Below are 19904 nucleotides of genomic sequence, written 5' to 3'. Positions count from 1 at the left end.
GGTTCAACATGTTTCGAACAAAATAGTGACAGATGTTGACCAGCAGTTGCTCACATGTTTATAGGTTTAAGGGAAAAGGGAGGAAATATGGCATACAGTTCTGTAGAATAGTGCCCATGAAAATAGTTGTACATAAGCAACATCGATGAGAAAGTGACTGGAGTAAGTCTCTAAGGGAATGGTGGTGGTTAATCAGATAGGTGCTCTCTTCTGAATAGCATCAAGTACTTTTGGAGACAATTTTGAAGTACATCCCAAATGCATGAATAATATTCTAAGACGCAACAGATTTTGGATTATAGTGTTAGAAGTTGTCTAGAGCAGTAAAGAACTTTTTTTTATAGACAAAGCAAGCTATTTGGATGTGATGTGTTTATTCCAGGAGAGACTAAAGGTGTAAGTCAGTCCTAGAAGAGATCTAATCTCATGCAGAGAGACCTTGGTATTATCAAAGACTGAGGGAAGGTGAATTGTTATGTTTCTTACATGAATTAAGACAGGATTGTGGTTTTGTGGTGTAGAAGTTGACAAGGTCGTTCCCACCCTACTGAAATGTGACAAAGAATCAGTATTTAAGGTATTGAAATTTGGAAAACCTTGTAACTTAGGATCTATGAGCACTGTATGATTGGTGAAAATGAAAAGAGGAATGGAGAACTGTCATCATCAAAACTATAGATAAGATTTGACATTACTGTAAAGGTCATTTATGAAATCACAGACACCTGGGAGTAATATACATTGGTAGGAAAAGGTGAAGAAAGGTAGCCATCTGCCATGACTCAGTAAATGAGTAGAGAGGAAATTATTAACAGTCCATTTGCAAAGGGTGGGTGGTAGATTATAATAGATGGTAATATGACTTGATAATAAGTAATATTATGTTACATATGGTAATTGAGAAATAAACCAGAGATGCTAGATGTGTCACAAAAATATCATGGTTGATCTCTAGAGCAGGGTCTGTGGATTATCTATGCCTACACTGATTATCTGTGCCGACCTGGTTGGCCGAGTGGTTAGCCTATCTGCTCTCCAGCCAAAAGACTGCAGGTTGCAATTTTCCCAGTGGGCATGGATGTTTGTGATTGTCTGTGGAAATACTAGTGGTGGGCAGTAGATGTGCTGGTTTAGACAATGTGGTTTGCTTTAGTTGGTGGAGACTGAGAGTTGAGTCTTGAACTCCTTGGAGGTATCATGTAATAATAATAATAATTATTACACTGCCTAAAGTAAGTAGGTTTACAGCTTACTGCACATTTAGATGGTAATGTGTGAAATTAGTGAAATTATCAAAAATAATGCCCTAACAGAATTGTTATATTCTCAAAGATGTGCTATATTAGAATAATTTTAGTATATTAATTTCAAATTATATATTTCGTTTCTGGGCAATCTTGAACATTTTACTATGACTAAATTTAATTACAACAAGAACTACTCTTTATCTCCCCTTCCTGTGGGGCACCTACTCATGGTGGAGGGGACCTCCCAGTGATGGTACTGGCCCTTTTCATTCTTCTTCTTTTTTTTATTTTTTTATTTTATTTTATTTTATTTTATTTTATTTTTTACTTTCCATATTCTTTGCTTTACTTCTCCTGAGTCTTTTTTTTACTAGCCTTTCTTCTAGACCACCATCACTGGAATCCAGTCCCTTGCTCCTGGTAGTCTTACACTACTTTGGACTCTACTTCAGCAAGACAGGCAGTCCTGGATGGCCTAACCAGGATCATTCAGCTAGTTGACTTGCCTGCAAGGGTCAACGGTGTTGCAGTAAGTCTCTCACCCTGTGGTCCAGGGTTGGTATTCATGGTTTGCTGTAGTACTGGTATAGCATCTGGGGTAGCCCTGGCATTCCACTTCAGAGTAAGAAACTGCTACCAAAAGTGATTGCTTGCCAGGCAGTGGATATCCATGCATGGGTCTGTTGTGGGTGGGGAGCTCTGGTGACAAACCAAAATATCCCTTGAGCATGAGTTCTTCATCCTCAAATGTTTCAGGGGCTCTAACAAAGTCCCAACCAAGTACTGATACTAAAGATACAGCATTTGGTAACAAAAGATAGATGATACTAGTATAATGATAAATGTACCAGTGTTTTTCATCATCCATGCATCAGGTGAAAAGCCAATAGGGAAAATGTCATCCTTCTTTATTCAAAAGGATTCAGGACTGGCAGGATCTCCCAAACCTGTTAAGAAATTACATTCCGGTGATATTCTTGTGAAAACATCTTGTCAGCAACATTCCAAAAAACTACTGGGAGCAACATCAATGAGTGGGATACCAATCACAGTAACACCTCATAATACACTCAAAACTTGTAGAGGAGTGATATCAGAATGGAATCTCCTTGATGTTCCTGATGAGGAGATATGTTGAGAGCTTTAAAGGTCAGGGAGTGACAGGTGCTTCTTGATATGTAAGGATGGCCACCTGGTTCCAACCAGGATCATCCTAATTTTTAATACACCTAAGCTTACAACATCTGTAAAAGCAAGATATCTCAACTCTCCTGTTCAAGCATGCATCACTAATCCACTAACATGTTTTAAATGTCAGAAATATGGGCATGCCCAAATGGCCTGTTGTGGCTCTATCCTGTGTCCAATGTGGTAGTAAAAAGCATGATAACAAATCTCGCTCTGCAAAAAAGCTAAATGTGTCAGGGAGATCATCCCGCTTACTCTTGTGCATGTCAGAAATGGGAAGATGAAAAAGAAATTCAAAAAATTAAAACAGAACAAAATATATCATATTAGGATGCAGAAAGAAAGTTAACTACTGCTATACCTTGTTTTGAGATCCTCTTATGCTGAGAAAGTGACAGCTAAGAAAATATGAACAGCAACTTAAATTTGTATGTCAATTCTGATAATTTCCCCATATCTGAACTTTATGATCATGGGTGCTTCTCTGTTGAGTGCATCAATGGCATAACCTACGATCTTACTCCAGAGACAACTCCAAAAATGGTTTCATTCAATGAGAACTCACTTGCCAAAAAAATTATGGCAAGGATAACATTTAAAGATAAACCACCAAACACCCCCACAAAAAAAATGGATACTTTGGTATCCACTGAAGGTAAATTAAACTTGTCAACTCACCCTGACACATCAGATGTATGGAATATTTTACCAGAGGAAGAATGGACACTGGCCATCTATACTTCCTAAAAGCAATTGATAAATATATCGATTTATGTGGGGTGCTTAAGTGTCAAAGCTGTATAACTGAGAGAAGACCTCCATAGCCTTTAAAGGAATGCGGAGAACCGACCAGGGCTTCTGATCTAATATCCAATCCTCACCTTCATGTGGTGCACCTTGTTGGGCATCTACCTGAATACTGAACGAACGAGGATAAGCTGGCAGTTTGGGATTTAGCTGACCAAATTGTATTCTTATTGGCTTAAACCAAAATACAAAATGATGGTACAACATAACAAAATTTCATGCAGGTTGTGGTGTCACCTGGTTAAACAAGGCCCCCGTTGTTTTCGCCAGGGAACCAGGTCAAACAGCAAAAAGTCAAATACTGGAACAAATCCTAAGACACGCCCAACTCAACATCCCCAGAGTTAAAGATCGGTACTACCACAATAAGAAGCCTGAATGGCAAAGAAATGGAGCTAGCTGAGAAATTAGATAAGTACCAGATGGACATAATAGGGGTTACTGAAAACAAAAAAGACAAAAACAGGTGAGAGCTTTCTGAGCAATAAATATAAAATGTTATATTCAGGCAATGACAATGAAGGAAAAGGAGTAGCCATAGTATTCAACACAAAATACGAGGCTAATCTTCTTGAATGGCAGGCAGTCTCAAGTAGAGTGATGTGGATAAATATCAGAATGGGGAACTGGACAGTGAGACTCATTTGTGCCTATGATCCCACAGAAGGTTCTACTAAGATTTTGAGCCTTTAGAGAAAGCAACTGACACAATGAAAAAGGAAAAGTTAGTCCTTGTTGGGGATTTAAATAGCAAAGCAGGAAATGATTGTCAGACATACAAAAATATTTTGGAAAAATTTGGAGAAAAGAGCAAAGCTAATAATAATGGCAAATTCCTGTTGGATTTCTGCTCAGGACATGGACTGGTTATTACTAACACCATGTTCCAACATTTTACACATGTACAATGTTGTGTACATGTTGTACACATGTACAACATGTACACAAATTCACATGGAGAGAAGAGGCAAGTAATAAGAAAAGTCTCATTGACTATGTTATTGTTGATAGTGATGTTTTCTCCCTGGTGCAAGACACCAGAGTGTACAGAGGATTTGAAATTGGAAGCGATCACTATTTAGTCTTGAGCAGGATAAAATTGAATTTCATATTGAAAAGAATAACGTAAAAAAATTTTAAAGCGAATAAAAAAGCTAAGCAGCTCTCAGATATGAACTGTGGACTAAAATACACAAAGATTATTGAAGAAAAAATGAAAGCGTTTGAGAACAGGAACCAAACCTTGGAGATTCAATAGCATGCCTTGAAGAAAACCATGATTGATTCAGCCAGAGAGGCATGTGGTGAGGTTGTCTGTAAGGATAGAAAAATCAGAACTCCATGGTGGACACAGGAAGTTAAAGAGGCAGTGAAGGAAAAGAAGAAAGCATATCAAAAGTTCCTGGCAAATAAGTCAGCTTGTGCTCTTAGAGAATACAGAGACAAATGTAAGAAAGCTAAACACTGTGCAAAACTAGCTAAACAAAAGACATGGGAGGACTTTGGCAAGAACATAGAAAATAAATATCAAGAAGGTGGCAAGATATTCTGGAGGTTGTTGAAGAAGCTCAGAAATGGAGGAAAGAGTGCTGTAGAAGGAATCAGAGATGATAAAGTTGACATGAAAACAGGAGAAAAAGATATCCTTGAAGTATAGAGTAATTACTTTTAAAAATTGCTAAATGAAACAAGCGGTGATAGCACGGTGGTAAAAAACACTCAATAGGAATACAGTCAGGAACACATATCCATACTTGAAGTAGAAAAAGCCATCAAAGGCTTGAAATGTGGAAAGGCAGCAGGAATAGATGATATTCGACCAGAAATGCTGAAGTACGGAGATATAAAATTCTTACAGTGGCTGGCTGCACTGCATTGTTCAGAAGGCCTGGACAGATTGACAAATTCCCTATGATTGGAGTAGAGCTCTTATAGTACCCATATATAAAAAGGGAAATAAACCTGAATGTCAGAATTACAGAGGTATTTTCCTACTGAGTGTTCCTGCTAAGATTTATGCAGGTATACTTGAGAAAAGGTTGAGAAGAATTGTGGAAGAAAAGCTTGGTGAAGAACAAGCTGGATTCAGGTCAAATAGAGGCTGTCAGGATCAGATCTTCGCTTTCCGAAAAATAGTGGAGAAATCATGGGAATATAACAAAGATCTATATTTAAGTTTTGTAGATCTGGAAAAGGGATATGGCAAGGTGCCAAGAGAGAAGCTATTCAAAACGCTACAGCTATATGGTGTCGATGGGGCATTATATCAAGCAATACGTAATCTTTTTTGAGTTGTAAGTCAGCAGTTAGAATTGAAGGATAATGTACAGACAAGGATGTACATTATCCTCTCTGTTATTCATTATCTAAATGGGTCACATTATGAAGGAAAGTGGTATTAAACCTGATATCAAAATTGGCGACATTAATGTCAGCTCTTTTCTTTATGCGGACGATGTTATACTTCTAAATAAATCCGCTACAAGTCTGCAAGATTTCCTGACTAAATTGAATAAATGTTGTAACAGATGTGGTATGAAGATCAGCAATAACAAGACAAAGCAATGAAAATAAGCAGAATGACTGAAAATGTCATCTGTGTTGTGAATAGAGAACCTTTGGAACAGGTAAAACATTTCAGCTACTTAGGCATTGTTTTTAGTGAAGATTGTAAATTAAATATGGAGATAGACAACAGACTCAACAAAGCTGGTATGATAGGAAGTCAATTGAATAAATTTGTATGGAATAAGAGAGAAATTAGTCAGAACACTAAATTAGCTGTATTCACGACAGTATTCAGACCAGTTTAACTTATTAAACTGAGAGCGTCGTCAAAAGTAAAACACTTGACCAAATACTAGAGACTGCAGATATGAGAGTCCTGAGAAAGATAAGGGGCACGAACAGATGGTATCAATGGTAATATCATATTAAAAATGAGGATATTAGGAAAGAACTTGAGATTATCAGTATTCAGGAATGTGTTAGCAGAGCTAATCTCAGGTGGTATGATCACTTAAATAGAATGGGCAAGGAATGCTTAGCAAAACAACTATTCTCAGCCAGGTTGGCAGGAAAAAGACCCACAGAAAGACCAAGATATAAGTGGATTAATATGGAAAAAAGTGCCTTAGACGAAATATAAGATTTGATAATGTTGAAGTCTTGACAAGTAACAGACTGATCTGGAGGAAAATTGTAGATAGGAAGTTAGTAATGATGTAAATTTTTCATGTAGTACTATTATATCCTGTATACCCCCTTGAGGGTACATGGCAGGAATTCGATGATGATGGTGATCAATTTATGTTGAGGGTCTTTCAAAAACCAGACAAGTCTATAAAGGCAAAACAATAGGAAAATTTTTACATTGGAACCGTCTTGGGTTTTGCAGAGATTTTGCAAGCTGTTGGCATGAAAGGTGACAACATTGCCTATGCTAAGCATAACAGCATCTCTCCATGGTAGGTTTTCACTCCATCCTGCACTGTCTCACTTTATCAGTTACAGAAGTCTCATACTCCATCATCTGTCTACCCTCAATTGTTTAATGCACACAGAGCAACCCACTCTGATTTCTTGCCCATCTATACTGATGGCTCAAGAATTGATATCTGTGTTGCTGTGTTTCTGACATTACTGTCTTCAACCAGATCCCACCTGATTATAATAATTCTAACATTAACCCTCTCATGCATGAATTTTTATATTCATTTATAAAAAATTATAATGATGATATAGTACCATTTAATCTTACAATATTTCCATGAATTCATTAATTTTGCATATCAGAGTTGCATACCATTCAGCTTGCACTTGTGCATATAAAAAGAAAACTGCTACCAAAATTGTGTAATTTATACAGACTCATTGAGCTCTTTACAGGCTGTTTCCTCTGCTATGTATAATTCACATCCAGTGCTTCTTAAGGTGTTACACCTGTTGTACAAAATGAAACCCCTTAATTTTGATGTTCAGTTGTGCTTGATTCCCAACTGCATTGGAATTAAGGGTAATAAGACTGCAGATGCAGCTACTAGATCAGCTCATACTTCCTCCATGTACTGTTTGATTGCTAATTGCTCAATGGCAGTCATCATGACAGGAAGCATTGACAAACAAATGCTTCTCTTATATGACATTAAGCCTTCTCATCTCTTTTTACATTGACTATTCTAGTCATCATATCAAGAAAATAGCAGAAGTCGTTCTTGCTTGGCTTCATATAGATCAACAGTCATCTTACACATTCTTATTTACTGAGGACTGATGACCCTTGTGTGTATAAAATGCAATATGTATCTTATTATTTGTCATATTTTGGGTGGAGTGCCAGCACTTTTACATGTGAGAGAGATGAAATTTTTACCTATCTAGCCAAGCCATATATACTCAGGCAGAATATATATGATATGGCTTGGCTAGATAGGTAAATATTATCAGACCTCAGACAGATGACAGATTGGTGTTTTTAACAGTCTACAAAGAATTAATTTGTACAAACACATTTGACTGTAATTTTATTTATATGTAGAGACTGCATCGTTTAACTTAATTTTTGTACATACATATTATTTACTATGTAGTTTATCTTTGACTCTTTATGTACTGCTTTAGTCTTTGACCTTGTATATTGCTGTGACCTTTACTGTAATTTTGTTTATATGTACATACTGCATTGCTTAACTTAATTTTTGTATATAAATTAGTAAATTATATGTATCTTTGACTGTTTACTTATTGCTGTAACATTTGTTATGGTACAGCATGACCTTTGCTGTTCTTGCGCTGATAAACCTTAAACCAACCAATCAACTTTTTATCCCTATTTGTGAACCAGTGGCAACCTTACTAGACTTATTACATGTATTAATTCATTTGACAACAATGTTTTTCCTTGATGGTTGTATGGAGACACTTCTTCTTTGCATTGAAAATATGAATTGGAGAATGTGGTCTTATGTCATTTTCTTCACTTTCAGATGAGATCAGTCTTTTAGCTTGAACTTGATTCCACTTGTTGCTCTACTAACTAAATTAACTATACTTGTTGCTACGATTTACGTGAGTGTTATTTTTCAGAGTAGGAATAGACCAGAATGTACTTAAAAGTTTTGATGCTAATTAAAGAACTACCATAGGTCAGGCAATTCTGTCAATTCTTGCCAGAAACAGAAAGTAAATGCCCAGGTCATGTGATTCTTCATTCCACTAGCTGCCGATTAGCTACCCATTGTGCTACATTTGGGAAATGGCCAGTCATTCCAGTCTTCAAAGATGAATTGCAAAATATTGGGATCGATAGACACTATTTCAGACATGAATCACTAACTTTCAGTTCATATACTGTTTCACTTAAAAACAATGATTTTTGCTACCAATTTATACTGCAACTGCATATTGCTTTACTTTCACTACATGTTGCAAATTAGACTTCAGTTTCAAAACTTACCAAAATAAGAGTTAATATATTAAGTGATGACAATAACAACTTTTCATTTCTGACTACAGAGAAATAGATTTATCATGCTTAGGCATCATTTGGGGGGGGGGGGGGGAGTTGTAGCACAGGTGTAATGTAATCCTCTTGTCTAAAATTTGGTATAATTTTTCATAAATTCTTGCTCATTTTCTCTGAATCAGGTGTGTTATGGCAATCCCATACATGATTCAGTAAAGTTGAAGAGAAAGAAGAGACATACAATGTGTTTCAAATTTAAATACCCCTATTCAGAGCAATCTGTAGAGAGAACCAATAGATGAAATACCCTTATACTTTGTGGGTACTATACTCTAACCAGATGAGTAAGAAATTAAAAAAAAACCAAAATTAAAAATTTGACCAGTAGGGAAAATACGGTGCTATGAGCACAAAAAACTTACATTAACCCTCATGCATGAATTTTTATATTCATTTATAAAAAATTATAATGATGATATAGTACCATTTAATCTTACAATATTTCCATGAATTCATTAATTTTGCTAAATTTGTGCCTTGTATATGTTAAAATGATGCAGCTTGTACACCAACTTATCGTGTGGTAATTTTTATGTGTCCTCATATGAGGACACATAAAAATTATGCATGAGAGGGTTAATGTGAAACAAATTGCATGTGATTATGAAATGATTCAGAGTCAGTGACAAAATTGCTGATATTTCGCTAGTATTCTATCCAGCATCTTCAGAGCGCAAAAAAATTTGTTACAGTATGCGAAACAACAATCCAGTGTGCACCCAGAGGGGAGGGGGGCCTGCCCCCAAAGAAAGAGGAAAAAAAAAACACTAGAAAATTTTCCAAAAATCTTTTCCTAATTAAAATTCGTTTTTTTTATTTATGTTGTATCGTGTCTTCTATTTCTATACTACTAATGAATTAGCGATCATTGCAGATGCTCAGTCATAGGTCGTATGTGATGCATAGTATGTATTCTCAAATTGTCCACTCAACTCGGTCTCCCCCCCCCCCCCCAAGATTAAATCCTGAGTGCACTACTGTACAACACAAAGACTGAAGTCCTAATTAGACATCATCTATGTTGTGGGGGGGGAGAGAAACACAGAGAGAAAGCAGGTATTAATCAGGTCTTAAAATGACTGTCTCCCAAATCTTTGACAAATTTATACAGTCATACCTGTTGAGATTTTGAGTTTATTTCAGGGCTTATTTTGTCGTTTCATAAAATAATGTGATACAAAAAAAAAAACATATTACACAGAGCTTCAAGGAGATCCAAATGATAAATTGCTACCATAGCTGTGGAGTTGCAGTTCAATGTGTTGGCCTATGTGCAGGACAATAGCTGATATCACACAGCATTGTCTGCATCAGAACGCAACTGATCTGTCAAAAGGTTTAGCATGTGATGTGCAATTTTGCCTTGTATATTTTACAGGTGAAGAACTTTGCCCCAATACACCATGCTTTTGAGGTTTAATTCCAAAGCCAAAAGTCACAGGGGTAAAATTTGGTGTATGTGGTGGCCATTTCTTAGAAATTGAGAGCCTGATTGCTCTGTTATCTCTAAAACATTGATTCAATAATTGTGGAACTTCACATCTTATATGGAGAGGTGCTCCATCTTGCATGAACACTGTCATGTTCAAGCATCCTCTTTGCTGCCATAGCTGTGCAGATCACAAGTCTGGTTCAAAGAAAAACAGCCTGATAATCTTGTCTGTAAATCCTATCCATACTGTGATCTGTAGCAAATGTAAGGGAACTTGTTGAAATGCATGGAGATTCTCTGTTGCCCAGATGCAGCAGTTTAGAGTGTTTACTATTTGGAACATCTTATGGCATGCTGAAGTGCATTTTCATATTTCACAAACATGAAAATAAACTTTAGCATGCCATAAGATGTTCCAAGGCCAATGCTCGCCCACCTTCATGCATTTCATAAATGTCAACACAAACGGTTCTCGGATGCTGGCATCTCCCATTTGCGACAACTCTTAGCTGAGTTTATGCAGGTAGCATTGCAAAGCTTTATGCAAGTTTCTCCATACCATTATGTATGACATATCTAATTGTCCTGCTGTGGCACATGCACTGCATGAACCTACAGCATTTTCATTTGACTGCTCAACAACTGCAGTTGCATTATTTTCAATCATTTATAGAATTTCAGATTTACACTCTCTTCCTGATTGGGCTATCAAACTGCCTGTCTCTTCAAATCAACAAACCATGCATTTGCACTATATTTGGTGTTGCTGGACCTCTTCACCAACTCTGTAGGCATCAATACTCGCAAATTGCTGATGTAGCATTTTTCCTCATTCTTAATGACTTCACAAGCAAGGCACATTTAGGCAAAGTGAGACATATCGCACAAGTTGAATGACTGTAGAATCTGTTTCGCTCCTTTGTTTATACTGACTTGTGGTTCAATTGGTATGCAGAATTCACTATCTTTTCTGTCTCTTAATACCATATTTCTCTTATCAGTCATTTTGTGAACTTATTTTTTGTTATCATCAAAATTTCTTCCCCATGATCTGGTTAGGTTATCCGCTGAGTTTTGAGGATAATTCATTCTCTCTTTTGTGTATAGATTGCTCTGAATAGGGATTTGTACTCTTTAGGAAATACATGAAAGGTGACGGTGTTCCAAAATACAACAGAAGGAATGAATGAAAAGGAAGAAAAATTTGTTCTGGGATTTGGAAACTCTCAAGGAGGACTTAATAGCTGTGCTACACAGGAAACTGGTACAAGATATTATATATTCTGCATTTTAAGTTTTCATGTTGTTCTGACATTCTTTTAATTTAATCTAATCTTATTTATTATATTTATTTTAATCTTATTAATCATATAAAATGATAATAAATGCAATTTATAAAAATAACTTCAAGTTTATTAAAACTTGACAGTTAATATTGTTATTAACTGTAAATATTTTTATTATTACAATTTCACTTAATTATCTAAATGATTCAAGTAAAAATGCTAGTTTTTTTGTTTTTTTTTTTAACTACAAATGGTTTTGAACATGAAAAGTCTTGCATTAAATCATTTACATTTTACTAGAAAGAGATATTGGAAAAAGATTTTTGTATAATGAGAGCAGTAATTTTTATAATTTTGAGTTTTAATATATTAATTACAGTTCATTTTTGTAGCTCACCCACTCAAAAAAGGAGACTTATCTCAAAATTCCTCTGGAACTTGTACACTGGAACAGGCGCAGGATGGTGAATCCCTTAAACCTCCATCAGATACAAGTCAGATTCCTTCCACCTCTACTGTACTTCCAGAAGAAGAGACAACTGTGGAGGAAGCACAAACTGATGAAGTTGTTCATTGCATATGTAACTGCATTGAGGAAGAAGGTTTAATGATGCAGGTTGGTGATTTTTTTATCTTGAAGGCTGTGTTGTACATGCTATATCTATATATGATAGCCCATCTGCTTGTGATGTGTCAGCAAACATAAACAATAGTTACATTTTTCACATGATCAACATAATAATATCCAGTATTAACTCCTTTACTACTATCTAAAATAATAACTGATTTTAATTGTCCATTTAACAAATTAATCAGAACTTAATTAGAATGGGGTGCTTAAGGGTCAAAGCTGTATAACTGAGAGGAGACCTCCACATACCCTTTAAAGGAATGTGGAGAACCGACCAGGGCTTCTGATCTAATGTCCAATCCTTACCTTCTCATGGTGCACCCTGTTGGATATCTACCTGGATACTGAACGAACAAGGATGGACTGACTATTTGGGATTTAGCCGACCAAATTGTATTCTTATTGGCTTAAGCCAATATAGAAAATGATGGTACAACATGACAAAATTTCATGCTGGCTGAGGTGTCGCCCGGTTAAACAAGGCCCAGACGAACAGCAGGCAAGTCAGCTGTTCGCCTGGTTCCCTGGGCGAACAGCGAAATGTCAGCTACTGGAACAAATCTGAAAGCACACCCCAACTCAACATCACCAGAGTTAAATATTGGTACTATCAACATAAGAAGCCTGAATGGCAAAGAAATGGAGCTAGCTGAAGAATTAGATAAGTACCAGATCGACATAATAGGGGTGATTGAAACAAAAAAGACAAAAACGAGTGAGATCTTTCTGAGCAATAAATACAAAATGTTATATTCAGGCAATGACAATCAAGGAAAAGAAGGAGTAGCTATAGTATTCAACACAAAATACGAGGCTAATCTTCTTGAATGGCAGTCAGTCTCAAGTAGAGTAATGTGGGCAAATATGAGAATGGGAAACTGGACAATGAGACTTATTTGTGCCTATAGTCCCACAGAAGGTTCTACTAAGATAGAAGTGGAGGAATTTTTTGATGCTTTAGAAAAAGCAACTGACACAATGAAAAAGGAAAAGTTGGTCCTTGTTGGGGATCTAAATAGCAGAGTAGGAAATGATTGTGAGACATACAAAAATATTTTGGGAAAATTTGGAGAAAAGAGCAAAGCTAATAATAATGGCAAATACATGTTGGATTTCTGCTCAGGACATGGACTAGTTATTATTAACACCATGTTCCAACATAAAAATGTGCACAAATTCACATGGAGAGAAGAGGCGAAGAATAAGAAAAGTCTCATTGACTATGTTATTGTTGATAGTGATGTTTTCTCCCTGGTGCAGGACACCAGAGTGTACAGAGGATTTGAAATTGGAAGTGATCACTATTTAGTCTTGAGCAGGATAAAATTGAATTTCATATTGAAAAGAATAACATGTAAGAAAGTTTTAAAGCGAATAAAAGTTGAGCAGCTCTCAGATGTGAACTGTAGACTAAAATACAGAAAGATTATTGAAGAAAAAATGAAATAGTTTGAGAACTGCAACTAAACCTTGGAGATTCAGTGGCAAGCCTTGAAGAAAACACTGATTGATTCAGCAAGAGAGGCATGTGGTGAGGTTGTCTGCAAGGATAGAAAAATCAGAACTCCAAAAAAACAGTGAAGGAAAAGAAGAAAGCATATCAAAAGTTCCTGGCAAATAAGTCAGCTTGTGCTCTTAGAGAATACAGAGACAAATGTAAGAAAGCTAAACACTGTATAAAACTACCTAAACAAAAGTCGTGGGAGGACTTTGGCAAGAACATAAAAAATAAACATCAAGAAGAGGATAAGATATTCTGGAGGTTGTTAAAGAAGCTTAGAAATGGAGGAAAGAGTGCTATAAAAGGAATCAGAGATGATAAAGGTGACATGAAAACATGAGAAAAAGATATCCTTGAAGTATGGAGTAATTGCTTTGAAAAATTGCTGAATGAAACAAGCAGTGATAGCTCAGTGGTAAAAATCACCCAACAGGGTGCTTTTTACCACTGAGTAAAATACTTGAAGTAGAAAAAGTACTGGGTGTTCCTGGCAAGATCTATGCAAGTATACTTGAGAAATGATTGAGAAGAATTGTGGAATAGAAACTTGGTGAAGAACAAGCTGTATTCAGGCCAAATAGAAGCTGTCAGGATCAGATCTTCACTTTACGACAAATAGTTGAGAGAGCTGGGAATATAACAAAGATCTGTTATTAAGTTTTGTCGATCTGGGAAAGGCATATGACAAGGTGTCAAGAGAGAAGCTATTCAATACATTATATGGTGTCAATGGAAAATTATATCGAGCAATACTTAGTCTTTATTTGAGTTGTAAGTCAGCAGTTAGAATTGAAGTACAGGAAGATATTTTAATGTTAACTCTGGTGTGAGCCAAGGATGTACATTATCCCCTCTGTACATCCTTGGCGCATTATCCCATCTGTACGCTAAATTATCTATATGGGTCACATTATGAAGGAAAGTGGTATTAAACATGATTTCAGAATTGGAGATGTTAATGTCAGCTCTTTGCTTTATATGCTGATGATGTTATACTTCTAAATAAATCCGCTACAAGTTTGCAAGATTCCCTAACTAAATTGTTGTAATAGATATGATACTGTTATAGATACTGTTGTAATATATATGGTAAGAAGGTCTGCAATAAAAAGACAAAGACAATGAAAATAGGTAGAATCGTTGAAAATGTCAACTGTGTTGTGAACAGAGAACCTGTGGAACAAGTAAAACATTTCAGCTAATTAGGCACGATTTTTAGGGAAGATGGTAAATTAAATGTGGAAATAGACAACGGAATCAACAAAGCTGTTATGGTAAGAAGTCAAATGAATAACTTCATATGGAATAAGAGAGAAATTAGTCAGAACGCTAAATTAGCGGTATATATACAAGACAGTATTCAAACCAGTTTTATTTATGTATCTGAGAGCTGGTTTAGAAGTAAAACACTTGACCAAAGACTAGAGACCACAGATATGAGTGTCCTGAGAAAGATTAGAGGGTGAACAGATGGCATCAATGGCAATATCATATTAAAAATGAGGATGTTAGGAAAGAACTTGACATTGTCAGCATCCAGGAATGCATTAGCTAATCTCAGGTGGTATGGTCACTTAAATAGAATGGGAGAGGAAAGATTAGCAAAACAAGTGTTCTCTGCCAGGTTGGCAGGAAAACGACCCAGAGGAAGACCAAGATATAGGTGGGTTGATACGGTACAAAGTGCTTTAGACGATTGAAATATAAGATCTGATAATGTTGGCGTCTTGACAAGTAACAGACTGATTTGGAGGAAAAGTGTAGATAGGAAGTTAGTAATGATGTAAATTTTTCATGTAGTACCATCATGTCCTGTACATCCCTTGAGGGTACATGTCAGGAAATTGATGGTGTCGATAATTAGAATTGTATTATCCAACAAATCTTATTAGCTTTCATGATGAGTTTGCCACCTAGTTAAATTAGCTTTGGCTGAAAACAAAATGTGAAAAAATATTTAAATAAAAAAAAAAAAGTGACATAGAAAGGTCACTAACAGTTAATGAATGCAATCAGATGTGGATAAACCACAGTAAACAATAAACAGTCTCTACATTATATTGCATATTCTCTAAATGTAGAGAATGTTCTCTCTTCAGATTTATCTGATTTATCTGTAATAGCACACACAAGGCTGGCATGCAGCCACCTGTGTTTTCAACATGCTAAAACACTTGGGATCAGTAGGGTGTTTGTGTATCAGACTATTAACCATTATAACAATAGAAGACTTATCTGACTGCGAAAGAACAGGTCGACCATGTTGCGTTAGGATGCAACTGCTTATGAGGGCTGTTAAGGCACAGGATTACACCTCTGCTAATCCTGTGAGAACGCAGAAAGTGATGTTGCAAGAGATGAATGTTTTACAGCGAATTATGTTACATGTACTAACTGATGACCTGTGGTGAGAGAGCCTATTGTTATTCTACTAGACACTTCCTAAAACCACAAATGCAGCAGAGAGTGATGCAATCAAAGACAGTTCTCTGGTGGTACACAAACAACAGACATAGAGATATCCTCTTCACAGAAGAGAAGATTTTCACCATTGGAGATTCGTTTAAACCATCAAAACAATGATATATGCCCTGGAATGTCGTACAGCAAGTTCCATACCACCCAGGATTCAGAGAGGAGAAAGGTTATCGTTCTGTGTCAGGGATGGTTTAGTATGGGGGGGTGGGTGATGTATTAGGGGGTATCCAAGTTACATTTCTGTGAGAAAGTGGTCAAAGTCTCTGCTATAGTGTATCAAGACCATGGTTGGAGTGCCCGATCATGTATCACTATCTGATTGGCCTTCTGGAAATCTTGATCTGAATAAATTGGACTTCAGATTGTGGTTAGAGCTTGAGAGAATAGCCAGCAAGAAACAACTCCCCAGCATCGCCAGCCTGAAGGTGGATTTGGAGCAAGCATTGGCATCATTTAATTTGGATATTTTGCATGCTGCCATCGATATGTGGCCTTACAGACTTCCGGCATGTGTGAAGGCAAAAGGGGGATATTTCGAACATTGAGTGCTATTCTATGCACGTTAAACATGTGGTTTGTATATGCTGAAAGCTGTAAATGATTTATTGATAGATTAAACGTTTACATGCTATTCAAGTTGTAACATTATTTATGGCTAGATTACGTATACATTAACAGCCCTCTGTCACTGACCTCAAACTTTATTCACAGCTATACTGATCAATAGCACTCTCTCTCCCTCTCTCTCTCTCTATTCCTCCTATTCATATGACAAACCATACAGTGTTCAAACATCTCAAGATCCAAGACCATCTACAAACAGTGCTCTCTTTTCATACAAAAATCACCTTAGTTCTTCTCTGCTTGCTTATGATAATGTTCAGCTTAACCATCAAGAACAATGCACCTGCTCACGAAACCCAATAGACAATACACAACTTGGGCTTTCAATGTTTGCCTCACCCACACTATTTGTCAAACCTGGCCCCATCTATTTCAGGCTAGTATCAGTCAAGAAGAGAAATCTGGAACAGAACTTTTCAGCACCCCCCCCCCCCCATAGATATCCATTGTCATATTATATTGGTGGGATTATGCTAGAGTAAACTGATCAGGCTACGGATCTTGGAATGTTAGTGGATAGGAAGTTGAAGTTCATAGGCTATGTAGCTAAGATTGCAAATACAACTCAAAAGATAATTGCAATGCTGAAATGAACTTTCACATGTACTGATAAGGATGTCATTTTGCCTCTTTACAAGGCCTTGATAAGACCTCACTTGGACTATTATGTAAGTTTGGTCTCCTAGTTTCCATTGTGATTCTGATACAGTGGAGAGGGTGAGTGCAAAGGAGAGTTAAAAATGATATTAGGATTGTGGACTACTGATTATGAAGACAGATTGAGCATTTGTAGACTGCAGACACTAGCAAACAGGAGGAAGAGGAATGATATGATTGTAACTTACAAACTACTTAAAGGGTTATACAGGATTCCAGTTGATGGAATTTTTCATTTTATGGACTGTGGGGGAAAGGACAAGAGGGCGTCCTTGGAAGCTGAAAATGAATGCTACTAAGAAGAGGGTGATGACTAGATTTTTTCCTCATAGAGTGCTGCATGATTGGAATGGACTGCCATTGGATGTTTGTTCAAGCAGTATGAATGAATTCAACAACAAGTATGATAGCTGGTGCTTGTAATATGTGGCCTCTCTCAATGTGTCCCTGACTCCCTGGAGGTCTCTCTTAATAATAATAAAATATTCTTGATGCTATCAGTTTGCCTAATTGACAATCCCTCTTTCATAGACTGTCTCCAGCAACTATCTCACAGTCTACGATAATGTTGTAACATTATTTATGGCTAGATTAGGTATACATTAACAGTCCTCTCTCTCTTGTCGCACACAAAGTAGCACAATACAGGAACTTAATAAGTTCCTGTATTGTGCCTTTTCTATAGATATGCAACTCATGGCCAATCACTGGTTAACAGAACTGGCATCCAGCAGGCCTCCCACCTCCATTTCTGTTATACCTAGCATCCTTTTACAGCTGAACTGCTGACTCACCAAACTTGCTGCTGCCACTCATCTTTGATTCTTTCTACCTATGTATGTTCTGCAGAACAACCTTCCACCTGTTCCCCAGAGGCTACTACTGCCAATTGTAGCCCTTGCAACTCTTTAAAAAGAATATCCACATGTTGTTGTTTCTTGATCTCTGACTGCACATGGTATTGATTTCCTTTAGGCCTTGCAGCCTTTAGCTAATATTTAAAAAAAAAAAAAAAGGTTAGGCACCAGCAATCAGGAAAAAGCAGAAGCAGCTGTGCCATTTACTGCTAAACATGGAGTTAACTTGAATGAAATCATTTTTAATTAGAATGGTGTTTGCAAATTTCAAATGGGAATAGGATATCCGATCTATTTGTTGTCCCCCCCCCCTCAGGAGTCTACTAGGGAAGAAGCAGAGGAATTTTTCCACATCATTAAAGAAAAAAGAAAAACTGGTCCTTTTTGAGTAGAAAAACAACAATTTAGTAAATGAAATCATAGAGAAATGTTTGGGGGGAAAAAAAAAAAAATAGTGCTAATAAAAATAGCAAAGTGCTACATTTCTGCTCAGAACACAGCCCAGTCATTATTGACATCATATTCACACAAAATAATAATAAAGTGAACGAAAACAAGAAAGCATTATCAGTTATGTTATTATTGACAGTAACATCATCAGATTTGTCAGAGACAGTAAAGTATACACTGGTATTGAGTAGGATGTTAATTAGTAGTAAAAATTTTTTCTAAAAAATAGGTGCCAGTACCCATTCTTTGCTAGCAGAAAAAAAGTGAAAATTAAAAGGATATGAAAGGAAACTAAAAATAATTATTTATTGATACTTTATAGTGTGATAATGTTTCTAGAATAAGAATAGCAAATTATAAGTATATAACACACACTTTATTAAGCATATATTTATTGTACAAATATATAAAAAATAATTAAATGTATAGGATAATTTTTAAAAAAAATTTTATATAGCAAATATCTTAATAACTGACATAGTAAAAATGTAGGCAAACTGGCCTTGAGAACTCAACACTTCTACAGGATAGGATATGCTGGGAGGCATAGGGCTAACTACCTTATCCTTGTGTATGGTTGCAGTTAAATGAATAGAAAGCCCTCGACACCTCAAGGTGAAAGAAGAAGAAATGAAGATGTTATTTTCACTAAGTTTATTTTCAAACTAGGTAAACATGTAAAAAATTGCTGAATATTACAAATTTCTAAATGCTACATCTGTATATCACATGTCCATGTTAATAAGGTGCTAGTATGTGGTATTGTCCCAAAAAAGCTATAAATGAGTATATTTTTCTTATTTCATTTTGGGTTGGGGGGGGGGAAGAAATTGTACAAACACTTTTGTAAAAAATTGAAGTGAACTCTCTAGTATTAACTGTAAACTCAAATATTGAAATGCTGTTGATAAAAGCATGAAAGGTAAAAATAAGAACTAAGTTGATTCATTGGCAAAATCTGAAGAAAACACTAACTCAACCAGAGAAGCATGTGGTGAAGGATTGTCTTCTAAGATAGAAAAATGACTCCATGGTAGCAGACACAGGAAGTTAAAGAAACAGTCCATAAAAAGAAAAAAAATCGTACAATTTAAAGCTAGTGAGTCAGCATGCACTCCTTAAGAAATTAAAATATAGGGGAAAAAATGTATGAATACTAACTTATGTGTAAAAGTAACTAAACAGAAGTCATGAGAAGATTTTAAAGAATAAATAAATTTTG

The 19904-nt window shown here is 36.2% G+C and overlaps 1 protein-coding gene across 2 annotated transcripts in view; it reads left to right on the top strand.

The window, feature by feature from the left end:
• LOC150093314 (uncharacterized) overlaps positions 1-19904 on the top strand; it is a 207045-nt gene that overhangs the window by 115402 nt on the left and 71739 nt on the right. For both annotated transcript variants that reach the window (XM_090413488.1, XM_090413487.1), the window contains one exon: positions 11877-12100. In XM_090413488.1, coding sequence (XP_090269614.1) covers positions 11877-12100 — 224 coding nt within the window. The remainder of the gene's footprint in view (positions 1-11876; positions 12101-19904) is intronic.

This window comes from Typopeltis vanoorti, chromosome 24 (assembly GCF_054136105.1).
Source record: "Typopeltis vanoorti isolate ZY-2024b chromosome 24, IOZ_Tvanoo_1.0, whole genome shotgun sequence".
NCBI lineage: Eukaryota > Metazoa > Arthropoda > Arachnida > Uropygi > Thelyphonidae > Typopeltis > Typopeltis vanoorti.
This window is presented reverse-complemented; position numbering and strand designations above follow the sequence as displayed.